Here is a 14,840-nt window from a genome sequence, read left to right as displayed (position 1 = left end):
GATTATAATAATTTATCTCCGATCCCATCCCTATCGAGTACTGTTTCTTCTTCTATCACCCCATAAGTCCCCACCCTCATAGAGGTTTCACTGTAGTCTTTCCAACTATCTGCTCTGTCCTTTGCATTTAAATGGTATTCCCATTGCACTCTTGATGTTGCCACACTTGCTTTTAATTTCACCAAAGATTGTTTTGACTTTTCTACATGCCAATCAGTCCTTCTGGCAAACAATTATTTGTCTTCACATTTTTCAGGCAGCTATTTCCCCTTAACGTCTATGTACTTCCTATTTATCTCTTTCCTAAGTGACTTGTATTTCCATATTCCTGGATTTCCTTTACATTTCCGTAATTCCATCTTTCGTCGAATTCTTTTGTTGTTCATGGTACTTAGCAGTTGCCTTCCTTAAACCTATGTTTTTCTTCCCAACTTCGGTGATTGGCCTTTTTAGAAATTTCCATACCTCTTCAAGTGAACTGCCTGCTGAATTACGCTGTAATTCTTCCTGACTGACCTCTTAAACTTCAGTCTAATGTTCATCATTACTAAATTGAAATCTGATTCATTATCTGCTCTTAAACATCTTACAATCCAATATCTGTTTTAATAATCAGTGCTTGAAAATGACGTAATCTAACTGAAATCTTCCCATCTCTCCCGGCCTTTTCCAAGTGTACCTCCTCCACTTTTGATTCTTCAACTGAGTGTCGCTATTACTAACTGATTTTATTGCAGATGTCACTTAGTCTTTTATAATATTAAAAACCAATATCACTAGATCTGAAAGAGCTCATTCCATGACCCGTCTCGATAATAACTAGTTGTCATCCTTAGACGTACAGTTTACGGAGAAAATAACGTAAAGCTAGTAATCTGCGTGATCGTACAACAATTATACACTAGGAGTCATATTATCTGAATACTAAAAATTACACACCTCCAAGGAATATAATTACACACCAGTTTCGTCGACATAATAATGACTTGTTTCGATCATAAGAATACAGCTCCACACTGGTTTGTAAAATACATATAAAACTTGCTAAATAAAAAATCTATAGCACAAATAAGGAGAAAATACAAGTCGATCAGTTAAGAAGAAGCGCCCATGTTAGGCGATTTCAAGCTCGGTCGGCAGACGGGGCACCGCACTAAGGCAACGTTGTGTACGAGATTACTTCGAAGGTTGTATTAAATACTAACCAACTAGTTACATAAAAAATTAACCGATGTTACGCAACAAAACTTTAGACAGGAACGTAGTTCCAACTGGGCAATAAACACTAACACGGCATACAGCAGAAAGCAAGTGTAGAACCAGGCATAGAAATGAAGTGAAATGATCGTGTGGCATTATTGGCCAGGAAGCCACATCCGCGTAAGTTCAGCCGCCGTGTTGCAAGTCGTATTTCAGGTGACGCCACACTGGTCGATTTCCCGGTCGGTGATGACGAGGACAACATAACACCCACTTCACGAATGGAGAAAATCCCGAACCCGGGCGCGAATCGAAACCGGGCTCGCTGAAGTGTATGCAAGCACGTCACCACTGTACTAAGCAGGCGGGCACCAGATATACAATCGAGCAGATAGAATGTAATACACGTTGGGCGATTTCGCTAGCACTCTGGTCGGAATCCTGTTACATGCTCACCCGTTGTTAAATAATATTCAACATCGGTAACTTCAGAGGTTGTTCACCTTTTGTTGTGTAGTGGTGCTCGTGTTTACCGCCCTCGTGTGTTGTCTTTCTGCATGTGCCCTGCATACCGATGTTTTGAACTTCCCTGCTAAGCGTTCTCTCGTTGTATTTGTGCCTTGAGAATCACTGGGTGTTCAACTGTCAAAATATCCGCAGTTATTGAAGGCATCGAACGGTTACCTTCCCGAACGTTATTTGGAGACATTGTAATAGTTCATCTCTTGAATCTTACTTGACACTTAATATTTAATTGGGAATATATTCTTACCGTACAGCTTCACGCTATGAAACAGATTAATTAAACTGATAATTGTTCGAAAGTTTTACTGAGTAATCCGTATATCGGTATCAAAGTTGCCGATGACTTCTGAGAAGTTCCAGAGTCTCAGAAAGCAGCAGCTGTTACCGTACATTTTCGGATGTTACATTATTCACTCAGACAATGTCGCTGGTACTAATAATCTAAGATGAAGAACATGGGACAACAATTTATTTCAGAATCATTTCCGGACAGTGCTGGATAACGTTAATCAATCTCGATTGTCTTCAACTGCTATGTATTTCGATACTCACCCCTGATGTACTCTACCTCTTCCTGTGTGAAGGTTGGCAGCCTTGATCGGGGTCGTCCTTCAGCCTCACTGTTGCCATCCACTTGCTGTCGCACCACTGCCGGATAATCACCACTCTGAGTGTAGATAGGGTGTCCGTAGAGACCCAGCTGCAGAGCAAATTACACATTAACTTTCCTAACAGACATCACTTTTATATTTATAGGCCATATAAGTGAAGTGATTAGTATCTTTTGCACTGTCTAAGAGACTAGCAACAGACTGAAAAGTTGCAGGAGCTCCAAATGCTAGACGGCAGAGGTGCAGTACCCACCTGAAACTGTCGTGCTCTTTCACTAGCCTCTATGTCCTCTGTCGAGTTCGTCATTGGCTCAAGCCCATTCATATTAAGTGTAATTCCCACGCTACCTGTAAAACACATCGAAACAATAACATACATAATACAGGTACTCTATCAACTATAACTTTAATGTATTCGGAGTTCTCGAATAAGACGCCAGATTTTGCTCTACATTTCCAGCGTGGGAATAACTTAGTCTGATGTGTTTCTTGACATAAATAGGAAAAAATTAATGTTGTTCTGTGAAAGTATTATGTGGTAATACAAAAAAGTACCATAATAAATAATATACTCAGAATTTTCATTCTTCATCTGTAAGCTCACGAGAGATTATTTACTTGTTTGCTATCGGTTCATACTTCAGAACAAGAGATTACTCTACCATTGCCATTTATGCGCATCACTACATAATTCAAGATGTACTGGTAAAAATTTAGATTGTAGAATGAAAGGAACTTAAAATGTTCTGTTTACTTAAAATGTCAAGTACATAATAATATTTAACTTCTTCTTGAATTCCTTGACTAAAACTCGATGCATCATGTTCTATTCCAGATAAGCAACAACTTATTCTTGGTAATCTACTGAGGGTTCGTTAAAGTATTTGCAGCACGATTCTCATTTGGGAATGAGACTTGTTTCATGTGCAAATATAATTAAAAGATATAATTACGACCCTACGACATCCTGATTTTTGCAACATTCCGCTCAAGTTGTGAGTTCTTCCATAGTTATCGAGGACTGCCTTATGCTTCTAGATTGCTGGAAGTTTGATGAACCAATGCGGAACTTTTTCCCTAGTTCTAAAACACCCAACATACGCAAAATATAAGATGAAAATTTTTCAATCAAATAAGATATCTACTGCCCTCTGCTCAGTAAGTAGATCAAACAGCAAAGAAAATTCGGTATTGTCTGAGGATGATTACTTTAAGAATAGAGCCAGCAAATCCGACCCAAAATATAAACTTTATGATTACCAAGGCAAACTCTTAAATAACACTGGTTCAGTAAAAATTGTCATTTAGTTGTCTCTTCAATTGGTGATTTTAAGAACTATTATTTTGTGTACAAGTGCTCGAGTATACTAGAATATGATGCGATGGTGTTCCCAAGTCAGTCACTTGATATTTCATTACATCTTTGAGGATGACACCATACTCGATATTAGAAAGAAAGTTTGAAGTACACCAAGATAACTAGACATATAAAAAGTACTAAGCCGATGCATGCTGTTTTCTGTGGAGTACACGACTGTCTTTCGAACTTCGTTCACGGAGAAATAATAATCCTCGCCATTTTTTCTTCATGTATAGATTTCAGTTTCTTACCCTACGTTCATCTATTAGGAAAAATCCTGCCCTTTTGCGTTAATTGTAAAAGTTCTTGCTGTTCTTTTGATATTTTGATTTGCCAGTAGCTACGTTCCAAACAACAAAACACAAACACTCACAAAAAATGAGATAGAGATACCTTATCTTTTGGAGAAAGATCTCTCCTTTGCCACGACAGTTGAAATACGTTAGCATGACTGCGACATCGTGAAATTTTGTACAGGCCTATAGCAGATTAGCAGAGCGCAATGTGCAACATTCAGGCTTCATTGCCGTTTACCATCACTATGTTGTGGTTGTCCGATTTTCAGATTGGGAGAGTACTTCGTTTTTCACGTCTTACTTTGTGTAGCACCTTAATTCGATGCAAATTACCATCAGATGTTCATTTCTGTGGGCACCAAGTTGTTGATGACATGGGTCGTCATAGTTTCTATCAAACTGAAAGACCATGTAGTAGGCCTAAAGTACTGCAATGCTGCAACCCACTCGCAGATTCAGTGATGGACGCCTCAGCTGGTGGGCAACCACACCATCCCAACATACTCCCTGTCTGATGGATGCTTCACAGCAAAGGCGAAGAAATGCCACTGGTGTTTATATTGTTCAAATGTTCAATTGTGTGTGAATCTTATGCGACTTAACTGCTAATGTCATCAGTCCCTAAGCTTACGCACTACTTAACATAAATTATCCTAAGGACAAACACACACACTCATGGCCGAGGGAGGACTCGAACCTCCGCCGGGACCAGCCGCACAGCCCATGACTGCAGCGCCTCAGACCGCTCGGCTAATCCCGCGCGGCGGTGTTTATATTCTAAGTCAAATATGACAGTAGTAATGAGATGCACTACACCTTTGCTACAGGATAACGACTTGACATGGATTCGTTTAGATAAGTTAGGGCAATAAATGCCAACCTCTGAGGCACGGTATTCGCCTGATATGAATGTCAACATACCTTAAATATTGGCCCAGATACTTTTGATAACAGGAACTGAGCAAAAGATCATTTATGTTTCAGAGAACACTTCTCATCGAGTCAAGTGAATGCTCCATCCAATCACACCAGATTTTGGTTATAATTGTGTGAGGAACGCTACACACACTAGGCTGCTATTGTAGGACTAAAATTGCCTGTTAATTGACTCTTCACATGTGAGAAGTTGGTTCCTCCAATCACTGATCACAGTAGAGTGACGGTTCACTCTCTGTCTTCTAGTAGAGCAGAGGCTATTACAGAGTCGCAATCGAGAAAGATGTCTGTGCCACTGACCATGCCCCGACAATTCTTCTTGACGTAAGGGTAAAGAACGAGCAATAATGGAACAGTGTTGCTCCCCATCACTTAACATATTCTCGAGGAGGCCATGTGCAACGATGCCACCGTTGTCAGTACGAGAAACATCTGTGTAAACGACTCTTATTCTAATGGCGATAGGTGCACTTAGGTGTTCTTTGAGAACTGTCATGGAGTGTAAAATATGGCTTCCTACCATATTTTACACGGACCTAATGATGCAATACATTATAGCCTCCTGCTTAACAGCGTGTTTATTAAACTTTGGAACGCAACACAACATCGATTCTGCATCGATTCGGCAAATCATTGGAAGGTTTCTCAAGGAATTTGTCACTAGAGGTCTACGCACACGTCACTAAGTTTCTCTATGTTATGGGTTGGTAGTTTGTGGCAGCTAAGCTGTCACCTGATAGAATCCCACATGTTTTCCATCAGATTAAGATCAGACAAATTCAGCGACCAACACACCAATGCGAGTTCGCTATCATGTTCCTCAAACCTCTGTAGCACAACTACGGCTCCATTTAATGAACACTTGTCCTATGGAAGATAACAACGCCATCAGGGAAAACATTAATAATGAATAGTTGCAGGTGGTCGTCAAGAATGTTCACCTAGTCGAATGCTGTCACTTGCATTAGTTTACTACCTCATGTCCCATGGAAAGCCAGATGAATCCCCCGCCGTCAATGGCAGAATGCTATGCCCAGCAGGCTGCATCAATGGCGTGTCGATGATGGCTTACCTGGACAGTCCATCGACCTGGTGTGACAAGGCATGTGATTCATTCTACCAGCTGAATAGTTTCAATTGAACCACGGCTCATTCTCGATTATCCCGTACCACCTGCGATCGCAACTGACGAAGTCGTGGGTACGTATGAGAACTCATATGAGTCGTCTGCGTAAGAGACCGATTTAAAACGATAAGCACCGTTCTTCAGTATTCTCCAAAATACTTATGCCTACCCAGTATTGTATTTTGTGAGGAACCTGTTAGAGATGGCACCTTCTACTAATTTTTATTCTCACGATACCAGATGCAAACAGCTGACCACCTTCACTGTTCCAAGATGATTGTTGCTAGGTGCTCAGCCATAACAATCTTCAATTCGTCACAGTTACTAATGTCAATGTATGTTCCCATCTGCGGTTTTTAACGTCGCTAGAATAGTTCCTCGATTGTCCCTACTTCGCTTATATACTACCGTTGTTGCATCATTTCCGCAACCTAACCACGAACATTCAATTTCACAACGAGCAGTGGTCACAAAGTTTTGATTATTGGTGTATCGTAACTAAAGATGTCTTGGTTAAGCATGGGAATCTACAAATTTTTGTAATCAGTACTAAGTGGCGTTGGAGGTGTATAGAGACTTACGCCACTAGACTCTCGATGATCGAAAACTAGTGATTTTCAGTAATAAATCGCTGTAAGCAGCGGCAGTCCGATGGATGGGTTTGGGTTTGATGAATACTTGAAGAACGTTACATGTAAATGTGTGAAGTGGTAGAAGTGAGCTTTGAAGGGACTAGCGTCACAGTACGCTTATACAGGGTGAGTCACCTAACATTACCGCTGGATATATTTCGTAAACCACATCAAATACTGACGAATCGATTACACAGACCGAACGTGAGTAGAGGGGCTAGTGTAATTGGTTAATGCAAACCATAAAAAAATGCGCGGAAGAATGTTTTTTAACACAAACCTACGTTTTTTTAAATGGAACCCCGTTAGTTTTGTTAGCACATCTGAACATATAAACAAATACGTAATCAGTGCCGATTGTTACATTGTAAAATGTTAATTACATCCGGAGATATTGTAACCTAAAGTTGACGCTTGAGTACCACTCCTCCGCTGATCGATTGTGTGTATCGGAGAGCACCGAATCACGTAGGGATCCAAAGGAAACGGTGATGCACCTTAGGTACAGAAGAGACTGGAACAGCACATTACGTCCACATGCTAACACCTTTTTATTGGTCTTTTTCACTGACGCACATGTACATTACCGTGAGGGGTGAGATACACGTACACTTGTGGTTTCCGTTTTCAATTACGGAGTGGAATAGAGTGTGTCCCGTCATGTCAGGCCAATAGATGTTCAATGTGGTGGCCATCATTTGCTGCACACAATTGCAATCTCTGGCGTAATGAATGTCGTACTCGCCGCAGTACATCTGGTGTAATGTCGCCGCAGGCTGCCACAATACGTTGTTTCATATCCTCTGGGGTTGTAGGCACATCACGGTACACATTCTCCTTTAACGTACCCCACAGAAAGAAGTCCAGAGGTGTAAGATCAGGAGAACGGGCTGGCCAATTTATGCGTCCTCCACGTCCTATGAAACGCCCGTCGAACATCCTGTCAAGGGTCAGTTTAGTGTTAATTGCGGAATGTGCAGGTGCACCATCATGCTGATACCACATACGTCGACGCGTTTCCAGTGGGACATTTTCGAGCAACGTTGGCATATCATTCTGTAGAAACGCGATGTGTGTTGCAGCTGTTTGGGCCCCTGCAATGAAGTGAGGACCAATGAGGTGGTCGCCAATGATTCCGCACCATACATTTACAGTCCACGGTCGCTGTCGCTCTACCTGTCTGAGCCAGCGAGGATTGTCTACGGACCAGCAATGCATGTTCCGTAGATTCACTGCCCCGTGGTTTGTGAAACCCGCTTCATCGGTAAAAAGGCAGAGCTGCAACGCATTCTCTGTTAATGCCCATTGACTGAATTGCACTCGATGATTAAAGTCATCACCGTGTAATTGCGACACATGAAACGGGTGAAAGCGGTGACGATGCAGTATGCGCACGACTCTACTTTGACTCAGTCCACCGGCTCTCGCAATGTCCCGTGTACTCATGTGTGGGTTCATGGCAACAGCAGCTAACACACCAACTGCACCCGCTTCTCCTGTGACGGGCCTGTTACGGACCCGTTTGCGTGCTACGACCATACCTGTTGCATACAGTTGGCGGTAGATGTTTTGCAATGTGCGGCACGTTGGATGCTCTCTGTCCGGGTACCTTTCTGCATACAACCTGCAGGCTTCAGCTGCATTTCGTCGACACTCGCCATAGATGAGTATCATCTCCGCCTTTTCAGAGTTCGAACACAACCATGGTCACAGTCCCTACAACACTACACTATCACAGACGTCTGGTAACACGGTGTACTACAGTTGGTCTGCGTGCGGAGACGAATGCAGAATAACAATAGCAGCAAGCGCTACATGCGGACACTGCGACAGCTAGACCAAACCACAACAGTGCACTACAGACACACTCATAAACACGGCCGTCATCGTAAACATGTCCCTGCAGATGCTACTCGCCGACCGTGGCTCGTGTTTGTTGCAACACTCAACTGAACGTCGGAGGTTTCAAGCGTCAACTTTAGGTTACAATATCTCCAGATGTAATTAACATTTTACAATGCAACAAACGGCTCTTATTACGTATTTGTTTATATGTTCAGATTTGCTAACAAAACTAACGTGGTTCCGTTTAAAAGAACGTAGGTTTGTGTTAAAAAACATACTTCCGTGCATTTTTGTATGGTTTGTATTAAACAATTACACTAGCCCCTCTCGTCACGTTCGGTTTGTGGAATCGGTTCGTCAGTATTTGTTGTGGTTTCCGAAATATATCCAGCGGTAACGTTAGGTGACTCACCCTGTATTTTTTGTGGTTATGGCGCAGTCCCCTTAATACCACTTAATAAATCGTCGTAGCTGACAAGAACACCGTCGCAATACACTGTAGTATCGTCTTTCTATTTCTGAATGGGCACGAACCAAATGCAAATAAATTGAAAAAAAGAGAAATGCAATCAGCGGATGAAATCGTTCATGAGCTCTAAACTGCTACCAGCAGTCAACCTAGCACTTTGGCTGTGTCTGTGGAGGTTAAAGAATGGCCTACGATGCTCAAGTAGCTCCTCAAAAGCCATAAATTTTTTTAACAAGTGCTAAGTGGCGATGGAGGTGTGTAAAGACCTACGCCACTTGACTCTCGATGATCGAAAACTAGTGATTTGCAGTAATGAATCGCTGTAAGGAGCGGCAATCCGATGCAAGAGTTTGGATTTGGTGTATAATTGAAGAACGTTAACTGTAGATGTGTGAGGTGATAAAGGTGAGCTTTGATGGGACTAGTGTTAGGGTACAGGGATATTTTTGGTGGTTATGGTCCAGTCGCCTTAATATCGCTTAGTAAAATGCCGAGTGGGACGAGATACACTATGTGATCAAAAGTATCCGGATACCTGGCTGAAAATGACTTACTAGTTTGTGGTACCCTCTATCGGTAAGGCTGGAATTCACTATGGTGTTGGCCCACTCTTATCCTTAACGACAGTTTCCACTCTGGCAGACATACGATCAGTCACATGCTGGAAGGTTCTTGGGGTATGACAGCCCATTCTCACAGAGTACTGCATTCTGGAGATGTAGGTCGGTCGGTGAAGCCTGGCACGAAGTTGGCATTCTCCTACATCCCAGAGGTGTTCTATACGATACAGGTAAGCACCCTGTGCAGACCAGTCCATTACAGCGATGTTATTGTCGTGTAACCACTTCGCCTCAGGCCGTGCATTATGAACAGGTACTCGATCGTGTTGAAAGATGTAATCACCATCCCCGAATTGCTCTTCAACAGCCAGCCGGTGTGGCCGAGCGGTTCTAGACGCTTCAGTCTGAAACTGCGCTACCGCTACGGTCGCAGGTTCGAATCCTGCCTCGGGTATGGATGTGTGTGATGTCCTTAGGTTAGTTAGGTTTAAGTAGTTCTAAGTTCTAGGGGACTGATGACCTCAGATGTTAAGTCCCATAGTGCTCAGAGCCATTTTTTTGCTCTTTAATAGTGGGAAGCTGTGACAGTGCTACACACAACAACAAGGGGTGCAAGCCCCTCCATGAAAACCACGACCACACCATAACACCACAGCCTCCGAATTTTACTGTTGGCAATACATACGCTGACAGATGAAGTTCACCGGGCATTCGCCATACCCACACCATGCCATCGGATCGCCACATTGTATACAGTGGTTCTTCACTGCACACAACTTTTTTCCCCTGTTCAGTCGTCCAGTGTTTACGCTCCTTACACCAAGCGAGGTGTCGTTTGACATTTACCGGCGTGATGTGTGGCTTACGAGTAGCCGCTCGACCATGAAATCCAAGTTTTCTCACCTCCCGCTTAATTGTCGTAGTACTTTCAGTGGATCCTGATGCAGTTTGGAATTCCTGTCTCATGGTGTGGATAGATGTCTGCCTATTAAACATTACGACTCTCTTCAACTGTCGGAGGTCGCTGTCAGTCAACAGACGAGGTTGGGCCGTATGCTTTTGTACTGTACGTGTCGCTTCACATCGAAAAACAGTGGAGCTAGGGATGTTTAGGAGTGTGGAAATCTCACGAACAGACTTATGACACAAGTGGCACCCAATCACCTGACCACGTTCGAAGTCCGTGAGTTCCGCGGAGCGCCCCATTCTGCTCTCTCACGTTGTCTAATGATTACTGAGGTCACCGATATGGAGTACCTGGCAGTATGTGGCAGCACACTGCACCATTATTGAATATGTATGCTTTTGGAGATGTCAGGATATTTTGATTACATAGTGTATGAGGCCAGTTTACTGCATTGCGTATTGCATACAGTACAGAAATAGTTCAGAAACGATGACTGTAGCAGCGTGACAGGTCTCCCTGTTATAAATCAGCATCTGTATGGTGATGGTTTGTGGCCGATAACATTCATGGAATGGCCTGGCCTTCGCAGTTTTGTCCTGAATCCTTTTGAATAAGTCAGAATGTCGGCTTCAGTCCATAGTCTATTGTCCACCATCACTATCGTCTCTGGTTTCGACTTTTGGGGATGGGCTACCAAGCCACCAGAGACATTCACAGATCTCATTAAACGTGTCGACAGGAGAGTTCAGTCATGACAAAGGCAAAGAGTAGGCCCGCTTGTATTTATGTCTACTTTTGATCAGATAACGTAATGGTTATAAGCATCAGGTGACATCATATTTGTCTTGAGGCACTAACCATTTTGAGAGGCTCTGAACTGCTCATCGTAGAGGTGCCAGACGCGCGCGTGGGCTTTGATGATGGTATGTGCCGCCAGGTAGTCGCCGATGCCTTTGGCAGGTTGGGAGGGGGCCATCCTCACATCTGTGTTGCCATGCACGAAGGTAGCTGGCTCGTTGAATGTAACCCACCATTTCACCTGTGAAACCATACAGTACCATCAAGCTCCTAGACGAAGTGAACGTGTTGTTAGCCTATAAACACTCTGAAATTCTTACTTACCCTATCTCCGAAGTTTTCAAACAGTACCCTGGCGTATTCAACGAAGTAGTCTGCCAGCAACTCGTTGGGCCAGCCTCCGATGTACTGCAGTGCTTGGGGCAGGTCCCAGTGGTACATAGTCACCTGTAGACGACATACTAGAGCGTGAAACGTATGATGTAGCGTTAACAAAATTCACCATTTTTTTGTCAAGTACTGAGAAACCTGCCCACTAACCACAGACATTGCCGAGATGGGTTGGCTTCCATGCCTCAGCGATACATATAGCTGTACCATAGGATCGACCACAATGAAGGGGTATCTGTGGAGAGGGCAGAAAAGCATGTGATTCCTGAAGAGGGACAGCAGTCATTTCAGTAGCTGCAGGGACATCAGTCTAGATGAATGAGTGATCTGAACTTGTAACATCATCCAACACGGCCTTGCTGCACAGGTACTGCAAATGGCTGAAGGCAGGTACAAACTTCAGACGCTAGTTTTCCCGAGAACATGTTCGTTTAATGTGTGGTTAAATGATGATGGAATTCTGTTGGGTAAAATATTTCGAACGTAAAACAGTATCCCATTCAGACCTCCGGTTGGTCTCTACTCAGGAGAATGACGTCATCAGGAAGAAGAATGATGAAGACTGGATGAGGAGGTCGCGGAAATTACTGGGAGACCGAGAGTTGAACTGGGGAGGAAAGAAATTTGGGGTATAACTTGACTCACAGAAGGGATCGGTTGATAGGGCACATTCTCAGACACCAAGGATTCGTCATTTTAGTATTGGAGGGAAGTGTGGATGATTAAAAATGCCGAGGGACACCAAGAAATGAGCAAAGTAAGTAGGCCCAAATAGATGTGGCTTGAAGTAATTATTCGGAAATGAAGATGATTGCTAGAATTCATCAAACCAGTTTTCGAGATGAAGACCGCAACAACGACAACAGCAACAAAGATAATCACATAAGTATGCCTGAAGTGTTGCGGGATTCTGCAACAGTAACTCAGGCTGGAAGTTTGTTAATGGTTTTTGTATACTTTTTTTCTTAACTTGTGTTTCAGAGATTTGTGATAAATCTTAACGTATATTATAATAAAAAAGAGAATAATGACTTCGACGAGAAACGGGTGTATAATCATTTAAACCTTGAGGTTAGTAATGTTAGTGAAAGGCCGTTGCAAAATGTAATCTTGTTTGCAGAGATGAGGGTTAGCAGGAACAGTCAATGGATGCTAACAGTGCAGTAAATGGTGGACAAATATTGTGCGGACACATTTCATTGCGTAGCTTTTACCATCTATTATGTATGTTGTGCAAAGGCAAAAGAGAATTCCAAATACCAAACTGCTGGACATCTAAACAGTGGGAATGACACCAAACAGAATGCAAGAAAGACAGTCAGAGAGCGGGACTCTTGGTCATTCGGAGAAAGGATAGGGACTGAAATCGGTCGTGGTCTTATCAAAGAAAATCTTGCAGCATTCGCAGCTGATTCATGTAATTATAGGAGTGCGAACAGGAGTTTGGTGGACTGATTCCCAGTTATGGTTCAAACAACTAGTTGTGGTTCTAATAACTTCAACTGCTTGCGAAGATGTCAAACATACACGAGTTCGGAAAATTACTTTGCTATTTACCTCAGTGGGTTTCCTGGTCTCCCCTACTTTAGGATTTTTCTGGTGAGTACATAGCACAGATCACTCCACGTAGGTATGAATTTGTTGACCGTGGCACCTGTGTGCTGACGCTAAATGGGTGTCGACGACATCAGTGGCTGATATTTTCTTGTGTTGTTCGCTCGAAGGCTGGCAGTGCATTGGAAAACAATATATAAAATGACCATTGGTTGTGGACAAATAGATCTACGAAATAGTTACGTCTGGATGACATTTACATGATTTCATTGAATATAGCTGGTTCAGCACTTCTCGATGTGAAAGAAATGTCTGTTCATCTATAAACTGCAAACAGACTGCGTAAATGTGCATAAATCAACATAAAATCTTGTGATCTTTCTGCAACACACCCAGACAGTCTGTTACGCCTACAGTGATGGCTGTGGTACCATTAAAAAGTTTCACAATTTGAGCTCAAGCCATTGCCAGGCTGAAAACTTCCTACCAGAAAACGATTTAATCATAACATGTATATTTGTCTTCTCAATACTAAAATCTTGTGCTAGAGTGGGAATGAACTTACATCTTTACATTTCCCAGAAGGTTTTCCCTTTATGATCTAGAATATTGTTTGACAAGTGTGGCGCCATATGAAGAGCGGGGCCCCAAAGCAAGGTTGACAACCAAGGAAAAGTTTAATCGCTGCATGCTGCAAATGATAAATGAGAAACAACGTCGTAGCCACATCTGTTAGGGCTTCGCTAGGCCGACATAGTCGATGGTCTACTTATGGTTCGGCCAAGATCGCAGTCAACGATCAACACGGCAGCATCGTCTTGGACAGGCCATCTGTATATTAAACGTCTTAGGAAGAATTTTATATGAACATTAGCTCGGTCTTTCTTCCACTGGAGACTGTAAAACTCAGTGTATCAAGTGACGTTTTCTGTTCAGAGATAATTGTAAATACTCATAACATTGCTGTAGAAGTGGAACATACGAAGTTAAGTAAATCTTCACATCTATATTGTAATTAAGTGAGCTAACACTTTGTACGCTACAGCTCCACTTCATCTCCTTCTGGAGCAAATAAAAGCAACAACCATTGTGCCAGAGAGTGTACTTTCGATACGACACAACAACAAGAACGGCATTTCAGTGCATAATATATTTCAGGGTCAGTGGTTAATATTGCGGGGTATATCCGAAATGCGTAACTTTTGCTCACTTTCTCCTACTTTTAGCACACTTTTTGTACATGTTCCGTTAATGTGAAGAGGATTAACAAGTGCTGAGAATTCCTGGTACGGAAATAGGCTGTCACCTCCATAACAGAGACAGAGAGCGAACTAGTGCGCCGTATAGCGAACTGCAATATCTGTTCGAATTCAGCCTGTGAAGGAAACTAGTACCACATACAGTTCGCCTGAACAGTAGAAGAACTGTTGGTGTAGAGTTCCTGTTGACCAGATTATGTGTTGATGTTTTTGGTTCAACCTCCTTTCCACAATGGGGTACATATACGGTGCACAGCTTACATGATCTGTTGATTGGAAAGCGATGGTTATATGCAGGACGCTTCGTGTTGGAGCTATATTTAGCACTCTGTTCTCTAATTGCCTTATGCAACACAAAGTCTTCGTTAAACA

General features: G+C 42.7%; 1 protein-coding gene across 1 annotated transcript in view; it reads right to left on the bottom strand.

The window, feature by feature from the left end:
* Positions 1-14,840, bottom strand: part of LOC124622477 (myrosinase 1-like) — a 59,203-nt gene that overhangs the window by 35,733 nt on the left and 8,630 nt on the right. Inside the window, exons 4-7 of the mRNA XM_047148185.1 lie at positions 11,590-11,712; positions 11,326-11,506; positions 2,590-2,684; positions 2,278-2,425 (exon numbers count right to left, since the gene is read on the bottom strand). Of these exons, the coding sequence (XP_047004141.1) occupies positions 2,278-2,425; positions 2,590-2,684; positions 11,326-11,506; positions 11,590-11,712 (547 nt within the window). The remainder of the gene's footprint in view (positions 1-2,277; positions 2,426-2,589; positions 2,685-11,325; positions 11,507-11,589; positions 11,713-14,840) is intronic.

Source organism: Schistocerca americana, chromosome 7, assembly GCF_021461395.2.
Source record: "Schistocerca americana isolate TAMUIC-IGC-003095 chromosome 7, iqSchAmer2.1, whole genome shotgun sequence".
Classification (NCBI taxonomy): domain Eukaryota; kingdom Metazoa; phylum Arthropoda; class Insecta; order Orthoptera; family Acrididae; genus Schistocerca; species Schistocerca americana.
Note: the sequence above shows the minus strand (reverse complement) of the source record. Positions and strands in the feature narration are given on the sequence as shown.